General features: G+C 42.1%; 1 protein-coding gene across 1 annotated transcript in view; it reads left to right on the top strand.

Moving 5' to 3' along the window:
- The window catches only part of LOC112108272 (GPI ethanolamine phosphate transferase 2), a 122749-nt gene that overhangs the window by 29550 nt on the left and 66162 nt on the right, over positions 1 to 27037 (top strand). Inside the window, exons 6-8 of the mRNA XM_024202331.3 lie at positions 3065 to 3277; positions 18230 to 18447; positions 23611 to 23892. Coding sequence (XP_024058099.2) covers positions 3065 to 3277; positions 18230 to 18447; positions 23611 to 23892 — 713 coding nt within the window. The remainder of the gene's footprint in view (positions 1 to 3064; positions 3278 to 18229; positions 18448 to 23610; positions 23893 to 27037) is intronic.

The raw sequence follows: 27037 nt of genomic DNA, 5'->3' as shown, positions 1-27037 counted from the left end.
TCGCTGAACACCCACAGAAATTGTTTCCTGCCTCCAGACACATCAGTCTGTTAGATTTGCTGAAGACTCTCACGTAGTTCAATATAACAGTGCTGAGATGGTTTGTAGTAAAACTAAGAAAAAGTTTATTAATGAGGAACAGAGGCCATGTCTACACTTCCACTTATGTCAGCAAAACCTATGTCGCTCAGGGGTGTGAGAAAAGCACCCCCCCCAGGGACATACGTTTTGCTAGCATAAGTGCTCGTATGCACAGCATTATGTTGGTTGGAGATACTCTCCTGCCTACATAGCTACCACCTCTCATTTAGGTAGTTTTATTATGTCGACGGGAGAGCTCTCTCCTGTAGGCATAGTGTAGCTACACGAGCGGCTTTACAGTGGCACAACTGTATCAGTACAACTGTGCTGCTGTAAACTTGCTAGTGTAGACATGACCAGAGATTTAAGTGATTCTAAGCAAGAATAAAAGACCGTTATGGTTACAAACAAAACATGTTTTCAGTCACTAAAACTTAATTTTAGCAAGTTACAATCTTTACACAAGCAGGTTTCTCACTTAGATCAAGTTACCAGCAGCTCCTGCCTTTCAGGCCAAGAGAATCCCCTGTTCATATGCTCAGAGGGTTCTGTTCCCTATGTCTTCTAAGTCATAGCTAACTCCAATGGCTTTTTGCTCCCTTGTATTTTCCAAAGTCCATTGTCTTTGCCTTAAGAGTCAGGGTGATCTGCTGGGAAGCAGGATTCAGACTCTGGGGTCCCCAAGTGTGCAAACTAAGCAGATTTCACATCCTCCTCATAATTTGCTCCTCTTCTGGGTTTGATTACTTTGTTTACCTTCTGTGTAATTGTCCTTTCATTGTTCTCTGCCTGTAAACCCTCTGGTCAAAGTTCCTCTGTCTAGGGCAGGCTGGGTTTATGGACTGCTTTCCAAACACGTTTTAAGAACCTGTTTCCAGTGCATGCCTATGACTCTTTGTATGCAACCCACAATGATTTCCAGGACCAGCGTTTCACTGGTTTACATATGATACCTTACATGGCACCCTTTAGATTAGGAGTGGGAAAACTTTTTGTCCTGAGGGCCACATCGGGGTTCTGAAATTGTATGGAGCGCCGGGTAGGGAAGGCTGTGCCTCCCCGAACAGCCTGGCCCCCGTCCCCTATCCGCCCCCTCCCATTTCCCCTCCCTGACTGCCCCCCTCAGAACCTTTGACCCATCCGACTCCCCCGCTCCTTGTCCCCTGACCGCCCCTCTGGGACACCACCCCCTATCCAACCCCTCCTGCTCCCATTTCCCCTGACTGCCGCGACCCCATCTACACCCCCGCCCCCTCCAGGATTCCCATGCCTATCCAACCCCTGCTGTCCCCCTCCACCCCATCCAACCGCTCCCTGTCCCCTGACTGCCCCCCGGGACCTTCTGCCCCTTATCCAATCCCCCCGCTCCCTGCCCCCCTTACCATGCCGCTCAGAGCCCGGCCGGAGTAGGGTGACCAGACGTCCCGATATCTAGCAGTTTGTCCCACATCCCGACCGATGTTTGGCCAATTTGTCTCGATATTCTGCACTCCTGGTTTTTTTTTTTTTTTTTTTTTTTTTTTTTTTTTTGCCCTGCTGGGTTTCCTCTCTCCCCGCTGGCGGGACTCCGCATTTTTTTTGCTCCGCCGGCGGGACTCTTCCCACTCTCTCCCTCCCCCCCATGTGTCCCGATATTTTCTTCATCCCATCTGGTCACCCTAGGCCGGAGCCAGCCTCACCGCCATGCTGCTCGGCAGGAGCTCGCAGCCCCAGCACCCAGAGCGCTGACAGCACAGCGAGCTGAGGCTGCGAGGGAGGGGACACGGGAGGGGAGACGGGAGGGGCCGGGGGCTAGCCTCCCCGGCTGGGAGCTCAAGGGCCGGGGAGGACGGTCCTGTGGGCCGTAGTTTGCCCTCCTCTGCTTTAGATACATATTATGGCAACAGTGTGTTGGGGACACTGTGTGTGTGTCAGGCCTGATATAAGTTGCAGTATGGTGGACCCTCTGCCAGTTGGCGTTAAGGGGCTCTTAGGGTCACGCCATCAAAGCAAGACTAAAAATGAGATGAGAACTTCTAATGCTCTTACAAGGAGCTATAAGACTAATAGATACTGTAGTGATCTTTTTTCACGAAGTGTATTTATTTATAGCAAGACCCATCTTGGCTATTCTTGTATACACAAGCACTTCAAATATCTTTTAAAATGCTGTCATGTAGCTTGCAAGGCGCACACAAGGAAACACTGATAGTTTTCCAAAAAGTCAGAGCCTGACACAGCAAGCGTTTAAGCTCATATGTACGCACACAGTAGCACTTACGTGAGTGAAGTTATTCATGTGTTGAAAGGTCTATGGGATTGGCCTTGAGGCCCTAATCCTGCACGCGGCAGCACGTGATGGTCCCCTGTGCAAAGCCTCATTGAAATCATTAGGCCTGCTTATGTGGAATAGCAGAATTGCAGCCTTAGTTCCTCCTGTTTAAATCTCTTGTGCTTTTTGCCTAGCATGTTGGAGCCCAGATATTAAGTCAGTCTTTGGGTGTCATCTCAATACAGATAAGTTTCAAGAAAACGATGAATATACATTATTTCAAATTATTAGTCACAGAATTTTTTAAATCCGAGAATAGTTCACAGTGTACACTTCAGTGAATGTCACCTCCAACTTCGTTAGTGTTTTATATAGTACAGGGATTGTCATGCACTTTCATAATGTGGACCACAACTTAGTTCAAAGATGGTTTCATGGACCACCCTGTCCTATTCATAATTACATGCATGCTTGCTAAAACTACAATAATTACTAATGTGGAAGAGTGACGTTACGTAAGAGTTTAATAACACTTTTGCTGTCCTCTGTTGCGGTGCAGCAGCTGGAAAGGAAGAGGAGCTAGACTGTGACCAACGTTTTTTTTAAGCAGATCCTGGTTTGGGAACATATCTGATCTAGTACATGAGCACATTCGGAGACTACCCAAGCTTGCAGCTCCACCTTCCAAATCAGAATCATTTTGTAATATAAGTATTCTCCTTCTTCTTCTAGGCCCTTTAAAACAGCCAGAACTTGTGCAACAGACGGACTTAGCTGCTACGTTGGCAATAGGTCTTGGCCTGCCAATTTCAAGAAACAATGTTGGCAATATTATACTCTCCATTATAGAAGGGAAACCAATGAGAGAACAACTAAGGTTCTTGCATTTAAATGGGTTCCAGCTTAGTAGACTACTTCAGGAGAACATGCCTACGTATGAAAAAGGTAAGTCAATTAAAGTGTCCTGTTTCTCTGTCAGCAGCAGACACTTAAACTTCAATTTGGGGTTTTTAGGAACAAGAACACAACTCACCAGTACAAACTGATAGGTCAGTTGAGGTGAGTTCTGAGAACAGTACATACTAAATTAAGCATATTAGTGTTTGTTATTGCATGCCGTTTTAAATTAAGGTTCATAGATATGGGGTCAAGCTGCTAACCAAAGGGCGAGAGACACGATCAAATAAAGTAGGCATCTCAAGTAAATTCAGATGTGACTGAAGTTCTATATGTAAATCCATGAATTGAGGCACTCTGTGCAGGGGCTACTGACTTACTGATGTAATTAAAGAAATAATACCAAACTTTAGTGTTATGATAGCACATGTTTCTCAATGGAGAAACATTAAAGAAATTAGAAGCTGAGAATATATAGAGGCCTCATTCATCACTGTCAAAGCCAGCATAGAAATCTGTTGCTTGCTACTAGCACCTAGGGTTATTTAAGAGAAGAGACTGTTCTCTAGCAGAGGGGAGAAAACTAAAGCTGTCAAAGAAATGTAGATTTCCCCTCCTCCCACCAACAAAATCCCCAGCATATCAAAGGCAAAGGGAGCATTTGTGTAAGAGACATTATAATTCTTGTACAAGATGCCTCCTTTTGGTCTACCCTCTGCACTCAGTCTTAAGAAATGGCAGATGGTCACAAGTTATGTGTATATATACTCGTTCATGGACAAAAAGGTAGTCAGTGCCCAGTACAGAGAAACAGACCCATGCATAACTTGCTAGCTGTTGGAAAGGATTCAAACACAGCAGTTCAAAATCCGGAACTTTTTGAATCTACTGCAGAGAATTGCTGACTTGGGGTCAAAAAGGCATGACTCTGGCCATAATTATACCATCATGGTAAAAATTTGCAAAGAACAAAAACCTCTTAGTATCAATGATCATCTGTAACCAGTTATCCCCAGTGAATAGCTGGTGCTATGCAATCTCCTGAATGGGATTTCTCAATGTGCTTGCAGAGGCAATGCAAAATTAAGTGTCATTCGTGGATCACACCCAAACGGGTCTTTGTGGGCAGGCAAGTACAAATGTGCTGAAAGCCAGTCCAGTTTTCACTCTCAGCCAATCATGCACACTCACTATGGAAACAATCCTGAAGGGAGGAGAGCATACCTAGAGGGTGAATTCCCCAAATCGAAGTACTTATTCCTTCAGCTTACTTGGACAGCTCTATCAGTTGCATGTTTGGAAAAAGAAAACATAGACATGGCCATGTGGGGTCAGACCAGTGGTTCATAGTCCAGTATCGTGTCTGACAGTGGCCAGTAAAGGTGCAAGAGACCCTGTAGTGAGCAGTTATGGCATAACATTCCCTTTGGCAAGTTTCCTCCTACCTCCTGTTAGAGGTTGGCTTCCGAGCTGAAGCACAAGTATCTCTTCCTCCCAAACCTGGGAGTAACCAGAGGTCAAAGCTTCTCTGTGGCAGTGGATATTATGCCCCAGGCACAGAAAGATGTAATGCGTTTCAGGACCATTCATACAAAGGATATAGAAAAGAATTCAGGTCTTCCTCCTACTTCTCCACTGGTCCAGAAGGCATTTCTGTGAACTTCATAGACAGCCCGTGACACCTCCGGGAAAGACTAGACTTTTTATAGCAGGGACCCCATTTCATTAGGACCTGAACCACCTATAATTAACAGCCTGTAGCTTTGTACAGTGCTGTTTGTTGTACAGCAATGGGTCCTACAACTAAGCACCATAACAAAGTGGGTAGCTGCCCTTGCTGCTATTAGAGCTTGAGAAACCTTTATGCTCAAGGTAAATTCTTCTTTCCATAATTCCTGGAAAATAGTTATCCCATTTTGTTTCAATCCTTAGCATGCCTTTAGAAGTGGGTGGCATAAATGGGCACTCCAAGAGCAATAAAAAATCTCAAGCATATGAAGTGAACACACCAATTGTTCCTTGTTCATCTCATTCCAACCAAAATGCCAGGCCTTAAGGCCTCAAAGTTGCATCAGGCAAGATGTTAAAATCTTGCACCAGTTTACATGCTAAGTATCTGGGATACCATTCATGGAGGTTTTCAAGATACCTGACAGTGTGGGAGACAAATCTGAGGCTCATCAGAGGAAGTCTTGCAATTTAGGCTTCTATTCCTCTATAGAAGCCTCCTTTGGTAGAAAAAGGTGTGACTGTATTGGATCTCACATACTTTAAGTTACAAGGATTTGCTTTTTAGGGGCAACTTCTGTTTCTGCTGATAATTCTACCATAATAACGAAGTCTGCTTTATCCTTTATCCCTATGTCTGTGAATCACTGCTCACTGCTTCCCGCTTGAGATGAATGAGAAGAGAAGCTGTGCAGCAGAATGAGAAATTTCTTGCCTGCTAATTTTCTTTCTCTTAGCAGATTCTCTTCTCGTTCAGCCCACTATGGTAGTCTGGTAAATGACTGGAATAGAAAATAATTTTTTTTCTCTAAAGAGAGACTTGAAGGCAATTTATATATTTAGGTTAGTTAATGTAATTTCAAGTTGTCTGAATGCTAATAGGTTGCTGGAGGGCTTCTGCAGGTTTTAAAAAATTCTTCTACTGGCCTGAGTTGAACAGCAGGGCTTAGATCATAAGAACGGCCCTACTGGGTCAGACCAAGGGTCCATCTAGCCCAATATCCTGTCTTCCGACAGTGGTCAGTGCAGGGTGCCCCAGAGGGAATGAACAGAACACGTAATCATCAAGTGATCCATCCCCTGTCTCTCATTCCCAGCTTCTGGCAACTGGAGCCTTGAGTACCAGTTGGATCGCCTCTGAATTCTACAGAGGAGATGCATTTCTTATTTGTGATGGAGAAGCTGCTAACCAAAAATTAGCAGGGATAAGAAACTTTACATTCAAGGAGGAGATTGGTTGTGAGTTGAAGTTTGCAAACACTGTGTTTTGGCCAGTTAAAAACTATGATGCCTTGAGTAATTTCAGATGATGGATATAAATATAAAGTAACACACTTTTCTAAAAGTAGTCTGAACTTTTCTTGTCCCTTGAGTCCAAAAGCAGTAGGATCTTTTGAAGGGGAAAATGATCAAGGAGTAACTGAGGCTAAGGTAGTGAACTGAAAAAAAATCTGTCCAGTGTGTAGCGTCAGCAATAAATGTATTAAATATGATGCTTGGGTGCCTGAAAAAAGGTAGGTGTGTGTGTAGATATGTACGTATATCATCGGGAATTCCTCGAAGTTGAGGATGATTGTCTTTCATGGATTGTCCATTTCAAATGATCTGTGAATCCGTTGATGACTGATAAGGCCTATTCTGGAGCTGCAGACTCTGCCACATTGCAGACGTGTTTCCGAGCAGGGCGGGTGATCTTGGGGTATTAGTTTGGGCCATACCACGCACTCTCTCACATCTGTTCTTCCGTTACATGTAGTCGCATCTAATTTTCAAAGTGCTGAGTTCCCTGTCTCAAGCAGTTCCTCCATTGTTGTCGGTCCTGGGTTATAAATTCCCACAAGTTGACGTTAACGTTGAATTTCCTCCTGTTAGCCTTGAGGACATCCCTGTAACTTTTTTTCTGCCCTCCTCTGAGGTTTTTCTGCCTTGGCTGAGTTGAGAGTAGAAGACTTGTTTTGGCAGTCTGGAATCAGGCATCCTGACAAAGTGGCTTGCACAGCGAAGTTGATGATAAATAATAATGGCCTCAATGCTCGTAATATTAGCTTGTGAGAGGACGCTGATGTTCGTGTGTCTATCATCCCATTTGATTGCAGAATGTTATGCATACAGCATTGATACTTCTCCAGCGCCTTAAGATGTGTCATGTATGTTGTCCACCTTTCAGCCCCATACTGTAGGGTGGGGATCACACCGTTTTACAGACCATGAGTTTGGCTTTGGTTCTGATGTCGCAATCTTCAAACACCTTCTTTTTCAGATGACCAAGAACTTGGCTTGCACATTTGAGATGATACTGGATGTCTTCATCAATATCATACCAATGTCTGTGAGAGATGGATTCCAAGATATGGGAAGCGTGCAACATTCCATAGAGGGTTATTGTGGATCTGTATTGCTGTTGCTGGGAATTGTGCACCAGAAGCTTGCTGATGGAGGACCTTTGTTTTCTGGATGTTAAGTGCCAGTCCCATTTTCTGATATGCTTCAGCAAAGATGTTGATGATGGCTTGAAGATCTGTTTCCGAGTGAGCACGCACTACAGTGTTGTCAGCATACTGAAGCTCGATGACTGAAGTTGGCGATGTTTTGATTCTGGATTGGAAGTGGCCAAAGTTCAACAGTTTGCCATCCATTCAGTAGATTAGCTGCACTCCTACCAGTATCTTATCAGTGATCAAATAAAGCATTGCAGCAAGGAAGATGGAGAAGAATGTCGGGGCAGTGACACGGCCCTGATAAACGCCTGTCTTAACCTTAAAAGGAAGCTGTGGTAGATGCATTACAGAGGATGACAGTTTGTGTGTCATCATGAAGGAGCCGAAGAATGGTGACAAATTTTGGTGGACATCCATACTTTAGAAGGCTTTTCCACAACACTTCTCTGTTAATGGAGTCAAAGGCTTTTGTCAGGTCAATGAATGCCTGGGATAGTGGTCTGTGGTGGTCTCTACATTTTTCCTGCAGCTGGCAAGCTGTGAGGATCATGTCAATAGTGCCTCTAGATGATCTAAACCCACACTGAGATTCAGGAAGAATGTCTTCTGCAAGAGAGAAGAGGCCGGTTCAGGAGAAGTCTTGCGAGTCTTTCCTGCAGTTGCTAACAGAGAAATTCATCTATAATTTCCACAGTCGGATTCATCTCCTTTTTTGAAAATCGTCACAATCATAGCATCTCTAAATTCAAATAGGATTTTCTCATGGTTCCAGATTTTCAAAGCAAGATTGTGTAGTTGTGAGGTGAGTTCCTCTCCCCCCGCTTGTAAATTTCTGTAGCGATTCCATCAACTCCAGGTGCCTTGTTGTTCTTCATCTGCTTAATAGCTCTGCACACTTCTTCCAGGGTTGGAGGTATTCCAAATTCATCTCTGATCGGGTGTTGTGGGATCAAGGTGAAGACACTGTCATCAACAGCAGAATCCTGATTGAGGAGATCTTTGAAGTGTTGCTTCCAGTGTGCGTTGATGGCTTCCATTTTTTTGATCAACTCCCCTCCATCTTTAGATCTCAGGGGGGTTGGCCTTGGATGCATGGGCCATAAATGGTTTAAACAGCATTAAAGAAGCCATGCATATCATGGGTTTCAGCGAGAAGTTGAAGCTCATTTGGTTTATCCAGCCACCATCTGTTCTTCATGTCATTAATTTTTTTGGAACTCTACCTTTGCTTGTTGGTGAGCTGACTTCTTTTGCACAGAGTTGCTGCTGTTCTGCCAGACACAAAAGGTCTTATTTATGATCTGTTTGTAGAATAATATGCCGTCAGCTGCAGTACTGTGTCCTACATTGGTTATTTCATCTTAAAGACAAATGAAAACGAAAAGTGTGTCGTCTTCACATTTTCTTTGGAAGAAGCTATAGTGAGATGGATGGGGGGTAGGGGTACGGAGACATAGCCAGTCTTGCACTAATAGGAGGAGTACACAAGTGTTATCTATCTTCATGTATATTACATCATACAAATTTAATGAACAATATAGGGAAAGTAGATTAGGAACTTACTTTGCTCATAAAATTATATTGAAAGGTGGCACAGAAAACATTCTGACAGCTCTACTTTGTTGTAAGAGCATAGGTATCTGAATAACTCATTGAAGGACAAAGGAATCTTCAAGCTAAAAATCAATTTTTAGGTACATTAAAGTTAAATGTTAAATGAAAATTCTGAAAATGAACTGGGGAGTTCATCACTTTGAGGGGAAGAGTTAATAGAAACTGACATAGGAGCAATGGAGTGGCTTCTTTTGGAAGAGGGGAGCCCAGACAGTTGATAGAGGACTCTGAACATGCAGTGTCAAGATGGGAAGAAAGAGGAGAGCCTGGAAGGAGTTTAGCTACACATAAACATGTGGTTTGGAGTGAGTGACTTCCTGAACTGAAAGATGACAGCTGTGGGTTGATGGTACACATGAATGCTCACTTCCCAAAGTGTGCATGTTACGAATGACATGCAAGTTGGTTGTTTCTGTACAATGTAAATAACTGTGGGGGAGTGAACTATTTTGCAAAAATACTAGTTTGCTTAAAGCACGATTGCATTTGCTTCAGTGATGAGTTACATTTTAGGCCTAAAACTAAAATGAAACTCTTCAGTTAATGTCTAATATTGACTTTGTTTTAGGTATGTGGATTAAATGAAAACACAAGGGGGGGAGGGATAGCTCAGTGGTTTGAGCATTGGCCTGCTAAACCCAGGGCTGTGAGTTCAGTCCTTGAGGGGGCCACTTAGGGATCTGGGGCAAAAATCTGTCTGGGGATTGGTCCTGCTTTGAGCAGGGGGTTAGACTAGATGACCTCCTGAGGTCCCTTCCAACCTTGATATTCTATGATTTTATGATTCCTAATGGAGTCAAACAATGGTGAAATTGAAGCCACTTTTTATTCTCCGATCCCCTTCTTAGATCTGTCCAGTTTACAATTGGTGCTGGTTGTCACTGGGCCCAAGGAGGAGTTTTGGTAGTTTGATATCAGCCAGATGCCAGGGAAGCCCAGCCATTCTTGTGTCGTAGTCTGAGCGGAAGCCAGGTGTAAAGGATGCTAACATAGTTCTGTGCCGACAAAATATTCCCCTGTGCTTGGGGAATCCATAGAATCAAAAGACTGGAAGGGACCCGGAGAGGTCATCTAGTCCAGTCCCCTGCACTCATGGCAGACTAAGTATTGTCTAGACCATCCCTGACAGGTGTTTGTCCAACCTGCTCTTAAAAATCTCCAATGACAGAGATTCCACAGTCTCCCTAGGCAATTTATTCCAGTGCTTAACCACCCTGACAGTTAGGAAGTTTTTCCTAATGTCCAGCCTAAACGTCCCTTGCTGCAATTTAAACACATTGCTTCTTGTCCTATCCTCAGAGGTTAACAAGAACAATTTACCTCCCTCCTTCTTGTAACAACCTTTTATGTACTTGAAAACTGTTATCATGTCCCCTCTTGATCTTCTCTTCTCCAGACAAACCAAACCCAGTTTTTTCAGTCTTCTCTCAGAGGTCATGTTTTCTAGCCCTTTAATCATTTTTGTTGCTCTTCTCTGGATTTTCTCCAATTTGTTTACATCTTTCCTGAAATGTGGCACCCAGAATTGACACAATACTCCAGTTGAGGCCTAATCAGCATGAAGTAGAGCAGATGAATTACCTTTGGTGTCTTGCTTTCAACACTCCTGCTAATACATCCCAGAATGTTTGCTTTTTTTGCAACAGTGTTACACTGCTGACTCATATTTAGCTTGTGGTCCACTATGATTCCCAGATCCCTTTCCGCTGTACTCCTTCCTAGGCAGTCATTTCCCATTTTGTATGAAGACTCTTGTCACTGGGGCAGCTGTTTTTGAGGCAGTGTTTGACCATTGGAGCAGTACAAAGCCACCCAATGTAATGGAAGATGTGGTCATTGAGTGGCCACATACACCCGGTATGCAGAGATCATCTTGGCCTAGATTCCAGGAAGACTTTGTTCCTCCCTGAATCAAAAGGCCTCTTTTCTTCAACTCAGAGGCTAAAAGGCTTGTGTCCTTAATGAGGCCCAGCTGTCAGCCCCTCCCTCCCGACTGACCGCTTATGAACTTCCCTGGGGGACAGATAATTCAAGCTTTGTCCAGGGAAATTCACTAGCCCCTTCCTCCCAGTTTTGGCTGAGGTTTTACATGGATTTCCATTAGTGTGTGTCACTGAAGTGAGTTTTAAGTGTGGATTTGTGTTGAGTGAGCAGGTCTCACTCCAGGGGCAGGATGGATCTAAAGACATAAGCAATAACATGGAAAAGGAACAGGAGAATGGAAGACAAGAGCATGATGAGAAAGGAGGCTCAGGGTGGAGAGAGTGGGAAGAAATGAGAGCTACAGATTAGTCCTCCCCCTTTTTAAGTTAAATAAGACTTGGAAACTCTTTCCTATGATTTATACCATAAAATCGTGTCTTACATAATTATCTCATGGAGCTTGGTCAAAAGCTTGTTTTATATTATTCTTTGAGGCCCTCGATGTTTCAGTGGAAATACAAATGCATTACGTAATGTTACTTCAGTTACTCTAGGAGAGCAATCTTCCTACTGTCAGAAAATGAAATGTCCTAGGGAGCTTGTATAGTGTGTGTGTGAATGGAAGTACTTAATTCTGAATTAACATGCCTAATTACAGCCACATTAAAGAGCTACCTATTGCTTGAATCCTGCTCTTAACCAGGGGATCTGCAAGACATTGAGACAGCGTAAGCTGCACATTGGGAGTGCATGTTACAAAATCTAGTAAAATAGAACTTGACATGCTCAGTGATCTACAACAAACTGAATTCAGCAGGAGGACCTAAAAGATAAGTGATTAAGTGACGTGGAAAAAATAACTTCATCTGAAGAAAAGTTAGCCCAGAGTCTTTTAAGGTTATAACCATACCATAACTGCAAATGTAAATGTTTGAACTACCTCAAAAAACTGAAATGAACAAATTGTCTTATGTTGGATAATCATATTTTTTTTTCTTGTAAATCTGCTGTATCCAATCCACTATATAGCAGTCAGGAATAAAATCCAACCAGAATTCTTAAATCTCCATGACCCAGATATGTCCACCATAGTGCTGTTACTAATGCATTGAATTTAAGCATTTTCTTCTATCTTTGCTTGAGAAGGTAGGACTTACAGGGCCACAAGGACATTAACCTATATATTAGTTTCTTATATAGCTTCCTTAGAACTGGATTATTTGCAGTTGTCAAATTGTGGTTAGATTCAACTGTTTTTAAAAATAAATTTATTTGGAATAATAAAGATGGAGAATTAATGTTGACGTTAAAAAATCCAGTGCAAAAATGCAATATTGCTCTTAAGCATTGTGACGTTCCCCTCTGGTGTTGGCTGGACCGGTGATGTGCTAGGTCATTCCAATCCTTGACTCTGGGAGCCAGACTTACCCTGCTCTGCTGTGAGAACCCCACTCCTGGGCTGTTCACGCACAATGTTTCATGTCATTGCTGATAAGACACATTTGGGCCGCAATGCAACTGTGAAGAATCATGTCAATTTCCTGCTGATGCTGTTCTGGAATGGTGTGGGCAGAGATTCAGTAGAGGGAGAGAGGAGGTTCCAAAGAAGGAGGCTGGTGAAGGAATAGAATGGAATCTTTTCCTCATTATGTGTACGTGCTTGGACCCTTGGTCACCTTTACTCAATTCTTCTCCCATCTTCTTTCTGCATCTAGAAGGCTTGGGGTGAGATGTAAAGTAAGGAGTCCTTGGAGCAGCCAGCACTCCTCTGGGTTCATGAGGAGGAAAGAGAAAGTTTCTTCTCCTTTTCAGCTGCCAGAAGTGAGTGCAGGTTCAGACTGATCATGTATACTAGACGGGCTGATATGAAAGACGTAGCTGTGGTTACAACATTTAGGTATCTTGCCAAGCCTCACACTTAACTAATCCATAAGTCAGCGGTTCTCAAACTTTAGTAACCCGAGGACCCCCATTTTGATTTAAAAATTTGCCGTGGACTCCGCTCAGCCCCAGACCCCGCCCCCACTCCACCCCTTCCCCCAAGTCCCACCCCTACTCCTCCTCTTCCCTGCCTCTTCCCTCCCCCCATGCCAGCATGCAGGAGGTGCTGGGAAGGAGGGGGAGGAGTTGATAAGTGGGGCCAGCAGCCCCGGACATGATTCCCTCCCCTTCCCCGAGCGCGCCCCGTTCCTCTCCCCCCTCCCCCAGTGCCTCTTGCACACTAGGGAATAGCTGTTCCCCGGCATGCAGGAGGCGCTGGGAAGGAGTGGGAGGAGTTGATCAGCAGGGCCTGCGGACCCCCAGTGGTCCCTGGACCCCAGTCGGCGAAATGCTGCCATAAGTGAAAATGGTACAGAAGGAAAAATTAGCAGAGGAAAAGTTTAATATCTTTGTAGTATTAAGTCTCAAACCAGGCAATGTATATAAATGGAGATTTGTTTCAGGGTAGAAGTGGCTGTACACACCACATAATAAAATGGCTGACAGTGATCACAACAATAAAGGGATTTTGGATGGCAATATAAAGGCCTTCAGTAGTCTACCCTGAAAAATGACTGTAAAAAGGGCATTGTGATGTTCCATTTGTCATTCAAGATTCAATATTAAGTAAAGTTTCTAAGTTCAGCCAGTCATGTAAATTGAATCTGGGCTCTTCTGTTCTCATGTATTATTCCTCAAACGATTCTGCAGGCCAAATGAGTGCAGTCAGTTACACTTGTGCAACATTGTCTTCAATAGGATTGCACAGCTGTAACTGACAAACTCACTGAAGAGTTTTGTTGCTGCAGAAGAAAAAGAATTTAGCTCACTCTTCTAGCTGCGGCTCTGCCGGGCTAATGGGAGTAAAAGGTTGTATTAAAAAAAGCAAAGAATCCCTGTCCCTAAAGTAAGCAGCTGTAACTGAATATATACAAGGAGCAGATGGGCCCGAGTGAGTGAGTGCCATTTTTACCCAGTCACTCTTCAGAGTTGAAAAGCCCTTTGATTCCAGCGACTTCTATCTTTGTGCTGGAAGTACTGGTTTGAATTGTAACCGCTGGAATAAATTTAGCTGAAATCATCTGTAATCTTAGAAAATTATGCACCAAAAATTCATGGATGGAATTCTTAATTTCACAACTGTTGGAGGCTACTTTAGAAGGTATTTGGTGAGAGTAAGGAAAATACCTTCAAGTCTAACAGTCATTATTGCAAACTTTGCAGGAACTCTGCTTTGAAATGCGAATATATCTGAGAGTACTAGGCAACTTTAGTGCTTGGTAGCAGGGGCCACGTGGACAGTTAATTTACGGCAGGCTAGCATGGAATAGACTTGCACTCCAGGTTGCCGTACACTAATTGTTTGTATAGAGGAGCCCTTATTCATTTACTATTAATGCAACAAATACTTCTGCTGCTTATCTCAACTGAAATATTGGATGTTTCTTTGACACCATATTGTGTCTGTAACTTTCTTGAAACAAAATTTGATGTAACTTAATAAACTAGATGCTTTCCATCCTAGAGTGTGGAGAAAAACTGAATTTGTAGGGAGTTGGTTAAAATCCAGCGGTAAAGATGGTGGCACTTGTGTCTCCGGGGGGTGAGAGGGGGTACTAAAACTCTTATTCAGATGTTTATAGAGAGTAAATGAGTTTCTACAATGGAAAAACTAGCAGTTACCTTCTGAGTCTCAAATCTTCCTGAGAGCACCGAGGAAGATGAGTCTTGGAATAACAGATCTTCCATTCTCTCTGAGAAAGTCCATTTTGTCTTTGCAAATATCAAATATTTCTTCTTTCAGTCACATTAGCCTTTGCAGTATTGGTAGGTAGTTCAACTCTGTTTTATTTTAAATTATGGTTTAAGATAGCTATTGTTAGGCTTAAAAGCACAGTCTGTTTGAAGAGAAGAAACTACAGGGAGCTTGAAAACCATACACTTAACAGCCTGAAGATTAAGGTGTTACTGGCCAGTATGGAAAAAATTGTCTTGCCACACAATTCAAAACTCCCTGCGAATGGCTAAGATGTATTTTCCTTGTGTACTGCTCACCCTGTACTGAACTTATTGTCAATCAACTTTATATTATAAATACTCTGAAAGCATAACAGAAATAAGAAAAGTAGTAACTTTTTACTCTTCCTGTCTTTACTTCACTTTATATTTTCCTGTAACAGAAAATGTGTTTTACAATAGTGTCTGGAGGTTCCAACAGATTATACAGTGCTGTCCCAAATAGCTCCAGGCCCAAGTGCTTACAAACCAAATGAACAAGACGGGATGGAGGATCACCCCCATTTTATAGATGGGGTTTTGAAGCACAGATTAAGTGACTTGCCCAAGGTTACACATCAAGTCTGTGGATCCAGGAATTAAACCCAGGTCTCTTGTGTTCCAGTTCAGTGTCCTACCTACAAGAACATGGCATATCGTTCCTGTTTTGTCCTCAGTGTTAGTTTTTTCTTTCTCTGCCCTTTATGTCCTCCTTCCTACGTAGTTTCAGAGCTGCTGTATTTTCTGGATCATATTGATGGCCTGCGAAAGGCTGCTTTGCGCGACTCTGGCCAAAAAAAAACCCTACCTTTTTAGCTTGACTTAGAGTCAGTGGAGTATTCTCCCAGCATGAGATGAATCCTCTGGTCTAGGGTTGCTGTAGCTCTTAAGTCACTCCCCCACCTGGCCCAGGGGTAAAGGGCTGGGCTAGAGGAAAGGGGGCATGGCCCGGGTATTCCAACACGTTGCTGGCCATGGGCACTGATAGAAAATATGGGATGACCACTGTCCAGAGACAATGACCAGTTGAAAAACAATCTTTTGCAGGCTGCTGGAAGGGACAGCGTGCATAGTTTCCTACCAAAATGTTTGAGGCCTCCATCTTTCATATCAGACTTTCACTAATTAGTGCGTGACACCCTTAAAGCAACACCCTCTGACTTCTTGAAGGAAGAGGGCACGTTCTTTTCCTTCAACAGCTTGGCAGCTGTGTAGGTGCATCTCTGTCACCCTCCTTGTTCCTGAAATTTCTACCTCCTGAGCGGGGTGGCAGTTTCTCTGTTAGGATTTTTCCCGCAGCTTCAGTTTGAGTCTTTCACTCCAGCTCTTGCCTTTGCTACTGCTCCTAGATTAGCAGTCAGTTTTACCTTTTGCTTACAGGTTTCTGAATAGCAGCAGTTTTCACTTCTGCAGCTTGACAAACCAGCAGGAGCAGGGGCACCAGCTCTGTGTGCAGACTTGGGAGGATTACAGTTCCTTAATTCACATTTGGAAACTTATCTTTGCAACCATAAGCGTTAGAAACTTCATTTTTAAAATGAAAACTTAGATTCTACAGAAGATGTTGGTACTTGCCTGATAAAGCCTCCTACTTTCCCGAGGGTACGTTAACTCTTTAAGGCCTTGAAAATGCATGTTTTCATGGCCATCGCTTGGGCAAAGCCAGTGACTCTGAAAACCGCCCCTAAAACAATTTTGTTGGGGGTTGTTTCTCAAGTTGTTCCTTTCAAAACTTTGATTTGCTGAAATTTGTTTTTCTTGATACTAGAAAATCGATTGACCCTAGCTAAGAGACTAAAGAAGTTTAGCTTATTTAGTTTATCCAAGAGACATTTAGGAGATAACTTGACTACAGATTGCAAGTACCTACAGGGATAGAAGACTTGATAGAAGGTTCTTTAATTTATCAGACAGACATAAGATTCAGTTGCTGGAAGCTGAAGCTAAGAAAACTGAGACTAAAATAAGGTAATGAACCATTGGAGCAATTTACCTAGGGATGTGGTAGCTTCTGTCACTTGAAGTCTTTAAATCCAGATGAAATCTCTCTCCAAAAGATGTGCCCTAGCTCAACAAGAAGTGATGGATTGGATGCAGGAACTGAACCATTTAGTGAAATTCTATGGCCTGTGTTGCGCACAAGGTCGGACTAGCTGATCATAATCCCTTCACTTTTCACACACTCAGTTTTAAAAGGCTTGACGATCAGGCTGAAGTCTCCATGTCTTGGAAATATCTTGGCTATCGTAGCTTCCTTAATAGTATGCTCCTAAGAAACAGGACTTTTCTGTGAAACTATAACCTTTAAAAGGGATTAATTCCAGTAGAGAACCTTGGGAACTTGCAAACATACAGTACCAAGATTTTCAGAAGTCTAGGATTTTGGGAATCTGTCTTGAAAGGGACCTGATTCTCAGATGGTAGGTAATCTGACAAATCAGGCCACTTGCAGTGTTTCAGGTTGGACACCCTAAAAGTGAGGCATGGAAAATCACTTCTGAAATTATTGACCGCATGATGTAACAGTTCATGTTTCTACTAATTTTATTTGGCTCTATCAGGTGAAATTACAGAAATGTGTATGTTGGGGACTTGATTGCAGAGATCAGGGAATGATACTCAGTGAAAAAAGATTGAATGGCTGTGTGTTTCTGTATTGCTGGCAAATCTGAGTCTATTGAATTCAACAATTTCACGTTTTTATTGATGCTAATAAAAAGTGTTTGAAAAAATATTTTAAAAGGATTTCTTTTCAGGGATGCAGTCTAATATTAGTCTCACAGTACCTATGTCCACTTCTAAATGAAAGAGATTGGCTTTACCTGTATGCTTTATGCTTATCCACTGATTAGAGCTCTAACAAACTCGTTCTTTACCATCAATAGTGTAAGTTACATGCTCTATATTGCAAAAAAAACATTTCGAATATGCTGCATAGAACCCAGAAAACAAGCCGTGTCTTATTGGACAGTGAGACAAATATGGAAAACTTCACATTTAAATCAGAAAAGGCATTGTTGGCAGTGTTACTGTTTAAAACTAAAATAAAATAGTCCATATCACATTATATACAAATTCCTGCTGCTTTGCCCACACAAGTTGAAGGAAGGAACTGAGGTTCCCTCTAGAGAACCACCAACAGATGATATCCAGCTTGGCCTATACTGATTATGGATAACTAGTGATCCTAATGGAGAACATATGAGTTCTGACAGGGCTTAAGTACATAAGTATATAAGTGAGTGTCAGTTTGGAAAGTTCTTCTAATTTTTTATAGGTTTTTTGTTTTCAGTAGGTTTACTTATTTTCAACTTTGAGGGCTTCACTGTTTCATTGTTCGGGGATTAATCAGTCTTATTCTGGGGTAACTATCTCATTATAGTTTTGATTGCCTATTTAGGATTTATATCTTTCTTGGTGTGAAATTACAATTGTTTTAGGTCCTGAAGCAAGGTTTTCCTGGGAAGTGTAAAAATATAATCAGGACTCTGATAATTACTAATTTACTTACTGATACTTTTACCTTTTTTTTTCTTATTAGATCCTGGATTTGAGCATTTTAAGATAGCAGAAAAATCCCATGGGAATTGGATCAAGCTCTACCTAGAGGGAAATAATTCTGAAGTCCTCTTAAACCTTGGCAAAAAGGTCCTTAAGCAATATTTAGAGGCTCTGAAGATCCTGAGTTCTTCACTAAGCAAGCAAGTGGCACAATACGACATGTATTCAATGACGGTGGGGACTGTGATAGTCCTGGAGGTATGAATTGATAAGTTTAGGAAGGAGGTTATATGATGGCATTGCCTGTGCTAGGGGAGAATGGACTTGACCCAGGAGGTCCCTTCCCAATTTATGTTCTTGTGAATTCACATCTCGTTATGAAGCGGCTAAGAACAGAAACTTTCAATTTGCTCTTTTCACTACATATGATTACTGCTGGAAATTGGGAACTGTTTCACAGTGTTAACTCTTTCCCATTGAAAGATGAAGTATAACTTTTTAACACACCAAAATTATTTTATGGGATAAGTGTCAGGAAGCTTTTGGTATAATCTCTTTGGTTTACTCTTTCTATGCTTTGATATTTACAGTAAGTGTGCAGATGTGCTCCAACTTTAACTGCTCTTGTATCCACTAGCCTAGATTGCTTCATGAACAGAGCTGCTCTATATAAAAGCATAGAGCAGCTATGCCAACGTTCTGTTTGTGCCTAATGATGATGTAAAGTTCACATTTCAGGAGTCAGGGTCAAATTCTCAGATGTAGGAACATTTGTTCTTTGTACTTAAAGGTGTAATCTTGGGAAAGGAGTGCTTCCTGCAAGGAGCTCAGTGCCCTCAACTCCTGCTTAAGAGCTTCTGCAGGAGCTGAGAGTACTCAGCACCTCACAGGACTGGGCCATAAAAATAGCAAATACCATCTTTGGTATGGAGCCTGGAACAGGCTATTTGTAGGGTTTTTTTTTAATGTGGATAATTATTAGGGCTGTCGATTAATCGCAGTTAACTCACACGATTAACTCAAAAAATTTATTGCGATTAAAAAAATTTATTGCAGTTTTAATCACACTGTTAAACAATAGAATACCAATTGAAATTTATTAAATATTTTTGGAAGTTTTTCTACATTTTCAAATATATTGATTTCAGTTGCAACACAGAATACAAAGTGTACAGTGCTCACTTTATACTATTTTTTATTACAGATATTTGCACTGTAAAAATGATAAACAAGAAATAGTATTTTTCAATTTGCCTCATACAAGTACTGTAGTGCAATCTCTTTATCGTGAAAGTGCAACTTACAAATGCAGATTTTTTTTTGTTACATAACTGCATTAAAAAACAAAACAGTGTAAAACTTCAAAGCCTACAAGTTCTCCTCCTTGTTCAGCCAATTGCTAAGACAAACAAGTTTGTTTACATTTATGGGAGATAATGCTGCCTGCTTCTTATTTACAACGTCTCCTGAAAGTGAGAACAGGCATTCTCATGGCACTTTTGTAGCCAGCATTGCAAGGTATTTACATGCCAGATATTCTAAACAGTCATATGCCCCTTCATGCTTCGGCCACCATTCCAGAGGACATGCTTCCATGCTGGTGACGCTCATTTAAAAAAATGTGTCAATTAAATTTGTGACTGAACTCCTCGGGGGAGAATTGTATGTCTTCTGCTCTGTTTTACCTGCATTCTGCCATATATTTCATGTTATAGCAGTCTCAGATGGTGACCCAGCACATGTTGTTCATTTTAAGAATGCTTTCACTGCACATTTGACAAAATGCAAAGAAGGTACCAATGTGAAATTTCTAAAGATAGCTACAGCACTTGACCCAAGGTTTAAGAATCTGAAGTGCTTTCCAAAATCAGAGAGGGACGAGGTGTGGAGCACGCTTTCAGAGGTCTTAAAAGAGCAACACTCCGATGTGGAAACTACAGAATCCGAACCACCAAAAAAGAAAATGAGCCTTCTGCTGGTGGCGTCTGACTCAGACGATGAAAATGAGCATGTGTCGATCCGCACTGCTGGAGATAGTTATCGAGCAGAACTCAACATCAGTATGGATGCATGTCCTCTGAAATGGTGGTCAAAGCAAGAAAGGATATACAAATCTTCAGTGCATTTAGCACGTAAATGTCTTGCGACTCCAGCTACAACAGTGCCATGTGAATGCCTGTTCTTACTTTTAGGTGATGTTGTCAACAAGAAGCGGGCAGCATTGTCTTTTTTGCAAATGTAAACAAACTTGTTTGAGTGATTGGCTGAACAGGAAGTACACCTCTACCCTGATATAACGCGGTCCTTGGGAGCTAAAAAATCTCACCGCCTTATAGGTGAGATCACGTTATATTGGGTTTGGTCCGGTAGGGCGTACCAGCAAGAGCCGGTACGCCATGCCGGACTGGACCGGCTTCCCCGGCGGTGATTTAAAGGGCCCGGTGCTCCAGCTGCTGTGGGGAGCCCTGGGCCCTTTAAATCACTGCCAGGGTTACGGCAGCGGGGCTCGGGTGGCGCTTTAAAGGGCCCGGGGCTCCCTGCTGCTTTACCACGTTATATCTGAATTCGTGTTATATCGGGTCGCGTTCTATCGGGGTAGAGGTGTAGTACTGAGTGGACTTGTAGGCTCTAAAGTTTTACATTTTATTTTTGAGTGCAGTTATTTTTTTGTACATAATTCTACATTTGTAAGTTCAACTTTCACGATAAAGGGATAGCACTACAGTATTTGTGTTAGGTGAATTGAAAAATACTATTTTTTTTCTTTTTTACAGTGCAAATATTTGTAATCAAAAATAAATATAAAGTGAGCAGTGTACACTTTGTATTTTGTGTTGTAATTGAAATCAATATATTTGAAATGTAAAAAAATCCAAAAATATGTAAATCAATGGTATTCTATTATTATTTAACGGCACGATTAATCTTTTTAATTGCGCGACAGCCCTACCTCCTAGGTTTAAAAAAATTCCATCATGTCGGATCACATTGACACCCACATAGGTCATCGCAGTGTTTAAAACCTGTAGCTCCACAGCACTTGAGTTAATGGAACAACTGGTGGTAATGGTATTGGATTAGCCACTATAGGGAGATGAGGCAACATTTGGGTTTCACACTATTTGCTGACAGAGGAATGCTGAGGCTCAGGAAATATTAGATTTTATGCCAGGTTCCATAGTGGCACATAATCTAATGTTTATACAGACCCTTGTGCCCCTGGCCTCCCTGCTCCTTCCAGCCTGTCCTTGTCCGTCTACCTCCTCAGCGCTTCATGCCTCTGTATTAGTCAGGTGGCTTCCTCTTCTATTACCAGTACTGGGGAGTATTGAGAGCCCAGGATAGTCTCCCTGCTTTTAATTCTTCTGCTTGGTGCTACAACAGGCCCTGATTGCCAAGAGGACCAATTGCAAAGATAGTCCTGCTCATCCCCTGCAGTCCTGAGATGAAGTCTGTGCACTGTTGATCTGTGGGGTAGCACATGCGTTGTGTGGTCAGCATGTAGGAACTGTGAGGAGTTGGAGCATGCTCAGTACAGATGAAATCTTCCGAGAATGTAGCTGTTGTACTCTACTAAATCTCTACTGAGCATGTGTGAACTGAGGTTTTGAGGATCAGAACTTGTCCAAATATGAATGAATTTTCACAAAGATGGCGAAAAGCACATCCCTGTCACTAGGGGGACCCTGGCCAAATTTCAAGTCTCTGATCCAAAGTATGGAGGCACTAGAGCTTCTCAACAAAATGGTTAAGAATTTTTTAACATGGGCAAAATATCAATATGAGAAACAGCTGTGATTTTGCTGAGACTTTAAAAAAAAGAAAATTCATCCTGAGGCAAACAGCAAACATGGAAAATTTCAGCCTAAACCATTAGTTTGGTGAGGTTATAAGAAACTGAAAATAGGGCATTAGAATGGAAAGGGCTGGGTAAAACAAGGTCTTAGAATGGAAAACACCAGGCAAGTAGTTGATTGTGCGATTAACTACATAGGCACTTTATAACCACTTTATAATAACCTGCCCTCTGTAAATCTGCTCCTCTCTAACCATAGAGGAGAAAATGGAGGGTCACTGTGGCGTTACGGGTTTGGGTCAATTTCTGCAGGTATCTTAGTTCTTTTGTCCTTAATGTCCATAATGGCAATTTTAGCTCATAACTAGATGAGTGATATATTTTCCAAGCGTTAATTTCAGAAGAGCCGATGGATCAGACATTTCTCCCCACCTTTGTCGGGCTACATTATAAACACTTTGTTGCAGACTCTCTCTGTTTATGTGTATGTCCAGCACCCACCACCCTGGAGCCCTGATCTTAGTTGGGGTCTCTAGGCACTAAACAACAATTGTAATATTAAATAATGTGGAAGTATATGTGTTAGTGCATGCTAGAGGTGTACACATGAATACACGTGTGTATCTGCATGTAGGTGTGGGAGTCCATTTCCATAGATTTATTTATACAGGTATCTGGACAGGTGCATTTCTGTGGTTTTGCTCTATGGATTTGTATTTGGGCTTCAGGAGTGGGTCTTTAATAGACCCATTGCAGCTGTGTTAATGTGTGGTCCTAATTCCACACATAAAATTACAATAACTTTAGTGAACAAAAAACATGGAGCTGGTTACAAAAAATGAGAAGAGGGCAGGGAAAGAATCATGAAAACCTTTGTGAAATTTGATTTTTTTTAAAAATTACCCTTTTTGACTATTTTGCTGCCAGCTCTAGTGTCCTGTAACAATTAAAAGATGAACTTAGCATAACACATCTGTCAAAACAGTAATATGCGTGTTTGGTCCTTGCAGTGAAAATGAGCATGTGAGAGAGGGTGGGGGAGAGCAAGCAACAGAGGGAGAGAGGATGGAGTGAGCAGGGAAGTGGGGCCTCAGGAAGGGGTGGGGCAAGGGCGGGGCCTTGGAAGGGGTGGGGTAGTGGGCGGGGCAAGGGTGTTTGGTTTTCTGGAATTAGAAAGTTGGCAACCCAACAGAGGGGGCGCCAATGCACCTGGAGTGGCGCTCCCATAGGGGGACACATCTCAAAAAACTGCAGTTACTGCATAGGGTGAGCAATCATTTCTTCATACTAGAAACCATATTCTGCAAACCCTCCCTGTTCAGGGATGCCATTGAAATCAGTGGGAGTTTTGTATATTGAGGACTTGCAGGATTTCTGTGCCACAGTTTGTATATCACTTTAAAAACACTATAATATGTAAGTGTATCCTTCAGTTACAATTGGCATAAAGCTGCCCAGTCTGGCATGTACCTTCCATCACACACAACCTTGTTGCAAAATATATTTACTAGCAGTGCAGTATGGAAAACAACAACACTGTTTTCCTTTGAACGTTTGCTCTATACTCTATCTGTAGTTTTGAATCTATCTAGTGACCATCTCAATATTTTTGCTCTCTTTTCTAGGTTCTGCTTCTGCTTTTGCTCAGCATGCCAAAAGCACTGAGCAGCAGGGCTGAATTTGAAGTGCCACTCTCCCCTCCGCTGTTTTCTCTGCTGTTTTACTTGATGTGCCTGATGCTCTGTGCAGTTCATGTAATTGTATGCACATCAGCGGAAAGCTTGTGCTATTTCTGCAGTATATCATGGTTAATGGCAGTTGGAGTGATGATGCTGATTTCTGCACTTATGTGTGTAATTTTATCCGCCTTTGGAAAGATGCTTGAGAATCCCAAACTTCCAGCTAAGGTGAGACCACTCTTCAAGAAATATAGTTGAAGCCTTTTGCTGTTTATGATGTATCCTCGAGCAAAGTCTTATCTGAAGTTCCTGGTGTATGCTAAAGGTATAGTATAATTTGAACCCACTTAAAGAGAGTAACATTGAAATGCGATACAGTCACTATGGCATCATACTGATTACTATAATGAAGATTGTAAAAAGTGTTCATTTTCACATTACTTTAAGAAATGTTCTAATGAGTGTAATTTTGCATTTGATTTACTAGATTAGAAACAATTTATGCAGCACACTAGTTACATGCCTCGTACGCTATGACACTTGCATATACAACTAAAGCAGTTTGGGTGATGTCAAAATACTGCACACTGAAGATAACTGGTTGTATTTTCCAGATACTTGGAACATGACAACATTTTGAGTAAGAAAACAGGCATCGTTAGCTTTTTAGTTTCATAAAACAAATTCAGAGGTTTTAAAACCACATCAGCTATATGAAACTGACTGCCCCTCCTCAGCAGGTGGTAATAATGGAAAAATCAATTAATATTTAATACAGAAGCTGTATGGTTTCCCTTACTGTCTTGATTGTAAAAAGAATCATTGGTTCTGTGGTCTGATAGCTGGCTGGCAGCAAATACTTGGTAAAGTAATGAACTAATCAACGAATGGACAGATCTGCTGAGCGAGACCCCCGATTGTACAGTCTACTCTTGAAAAGGAACGTTGATCTCAAAATGGCCTATACACACTTCAGTCGTCTCTGAATTTTCTTACTTAGGCTTTGACTTTTAGCTTTTATTTTATTTACTATGAAATAAGGAAATGTATTTCTTAGATTAATGTTGCTTTAACTAAAAGTAGTCTGACCTTGACACTGCTAACATTTCATAGTGCCTTAATAGTCTCTGCTGAGATGGAAACATTTACTCATGGTGAGCAGTGCTGGGTACTCTTTTTCTTTCTACAGTTTTCCACATTTTTTCATAGTCCCAATTCCTCCTCCTCCCCCCCTCCCCCAATTTTATAAATAGCAACAAGCCAAAAAATAATGGTTAGTACTTGGAGAAAGTTGCTTACCTGTAACTTGAGTTCGTATAGATTATCAGTGAAGATCCCCACACTCCAACAGGTGGAAGGGGCTGAGGATAAGCAGAGAGCCATGTTCCTTTATATAGCATTGTATTAAGTGTTCCGTTACTCAAGGCAAGAATGCCTCTCCCATCTGACGAAGTGGGTATTCACCCACGAAAGCTTATGCTCCAATACATCTGTTAGTCTTAAAGGTGCCACAGGACTCTCTGTTGCTTTTTACAGATCCAGGCTAACACGGCTACCTCTCTGATACTTCTCCCATCCCTGTGGTTGGTTTGCCGGAAGGTTCTTGGAAGGATTAGATTTGTATTGGTAAATGTTGGTGTACACACACAGACACACAATTTCCACTGATGATGATCAAAATTTATAATAGGCAAAGTAAGAAAAATGCTGCTTGAGAACTTTAAATTAGAGTCCCACCTTAATGTATGTAAAATGTGTTATAATCCTGGCATTAGTGGAGCTGGAGCAGTGGCACATTTAGGTAGGTTTAAATTTTCGAATCTCGGCATCTACTGTCATTAAATATATTATCCATTGAATTTATTAAAAGAAATCAAATTCTGCCAAGCCTAGGCATATACTCAAAAGTGTGCATTTGTACTGATCTGCTCAAAGTCAGGTTAAAGGGAACTTTTTTTTTTTCTTGAGCCAATGAGTCACTTCACTTACAAGCACAACACAAATTCATGTAGCTTTAGGGCTGCAGAAGTTCTTCTTTTGCTGTCTCGAGTTTTATGTGTGACTGAAGATGTTTCCTTGAAAATATCCTAAAATGCATAGCAAAGAAATTAGGCAATAAGGTTAAGATGTTAATCTCATGATGACCAGAAAATTGAGTTAAGCTTCGTGTCAGAGTCCTTACTCCTTGCACAAAAGCATTGTGACAAATCTGTCAACACTTAATCAGGAAACACTGGTCATGCTAGTCTGCTCCTAATCTTCCCTCGCCTCTTTTCTTGATTGCTACAGACAACACCACCATTCCTACTTGTCACTCAGGCCGTAACCTGGGTGACATGTTCAACTTGGGCATTTCTGTAGGTCCTCATACCCAGAACACATCTCAATCTTGCAGATTCTTTCAGCATAATATAAGTTACAGCTTAAAATTATTGTCCAAGCTCTGTCATCTTGTGTCTCGATTGCTGCAACATCCCTTTCTCTGGCCTTGACAAATCTTGTGCTGCTCATATCCATTCAGAATGCTGCTTCAAATATCATTTTACTAGCCTGTTGCTTTGTCCATGTCCTCCCTCCAGATGCTTGCTCTTTTCTATAGCAGTTCGTCTTCGCTTTCAGGGTCCATCACAGTCAGTCCATGCCCTACCTATCATTTCTCATTCACTATTGGGATGTCAACCCCCATCTCTGAATGGTCCATGATGCCAGCCTTCCTTGGTGGTTTTTAGAGGATGCTAATAACTTTGGAGGTGTATGTCTACACCAGTGGTGGCTTATGTATGTATAGAGGGCACTGGGGCACCGCCCCTCCTGTAAAAGTCCACACAAATACGTGTGTCACTAAATATGAATGGAGAACACAGCAACTATATTCTGTTATCAATTTGTATTTAATAACAGCCTCCAGGTGTCCTTCTCCATCGCCCCCGTGGTACGTGCGCAGACTGTGCGGTGAAGGTCTGACAGGAGGCGAGCCACTGGGATTTTGAATGGGGGCAATTTGAGTGTAACACTTTACAGTGCTGTATAATCACTGCAGCCTGTGGGTTGGGCAGTGAATCCAACGCCTCGGACCCCACTCAAAATCCTTCACTGTGCAGTCTGTGGGGGAAGAAGCTGGAGGAGAAGTTGACCAGGAGCTAAGGAATCAGGAAGAAAGGCCAAATGGGCAGAAGAGCCACCCTTCTGAGCTGGTAAATCTGTTGCTCCCAGCCTAGGGAAGAGGGAGCCCGAAGGACTTGTGGCTAATAGTGAACTTTTGGGGGGCAGGCAGGGCAGTGAGTAAGCACCAGGGTCTGGGGAGAAGGGAGGAATTAGGGTAAAGAGAGGAGGGAGACTTCAGGGGCCAGGGCCAAGCGGGGTGAGAATTGGG

Source organism: Terrapene carolina, unplaced genomic scaffold (genome assembly GCF_002925995.2).
Source record: "Terrapene carolina triunguis isolate 2854851 unplaced genomic scaffold, T_m_triunguis-2.0 Scaffold33392, whole genome shotgun sequence".
In the NCBI taxonomy this organism is placed as follows: domain Eukaryota; kingdom Metazoa; phylum Chordata; order Testudines; family Emydidae; genus Terrapene; species Terrapene triunguis.
Note: the sequence above shows the minus strand (reverse complement) of the source record. Positions and strands in the feature narration are given on the sequence as shown.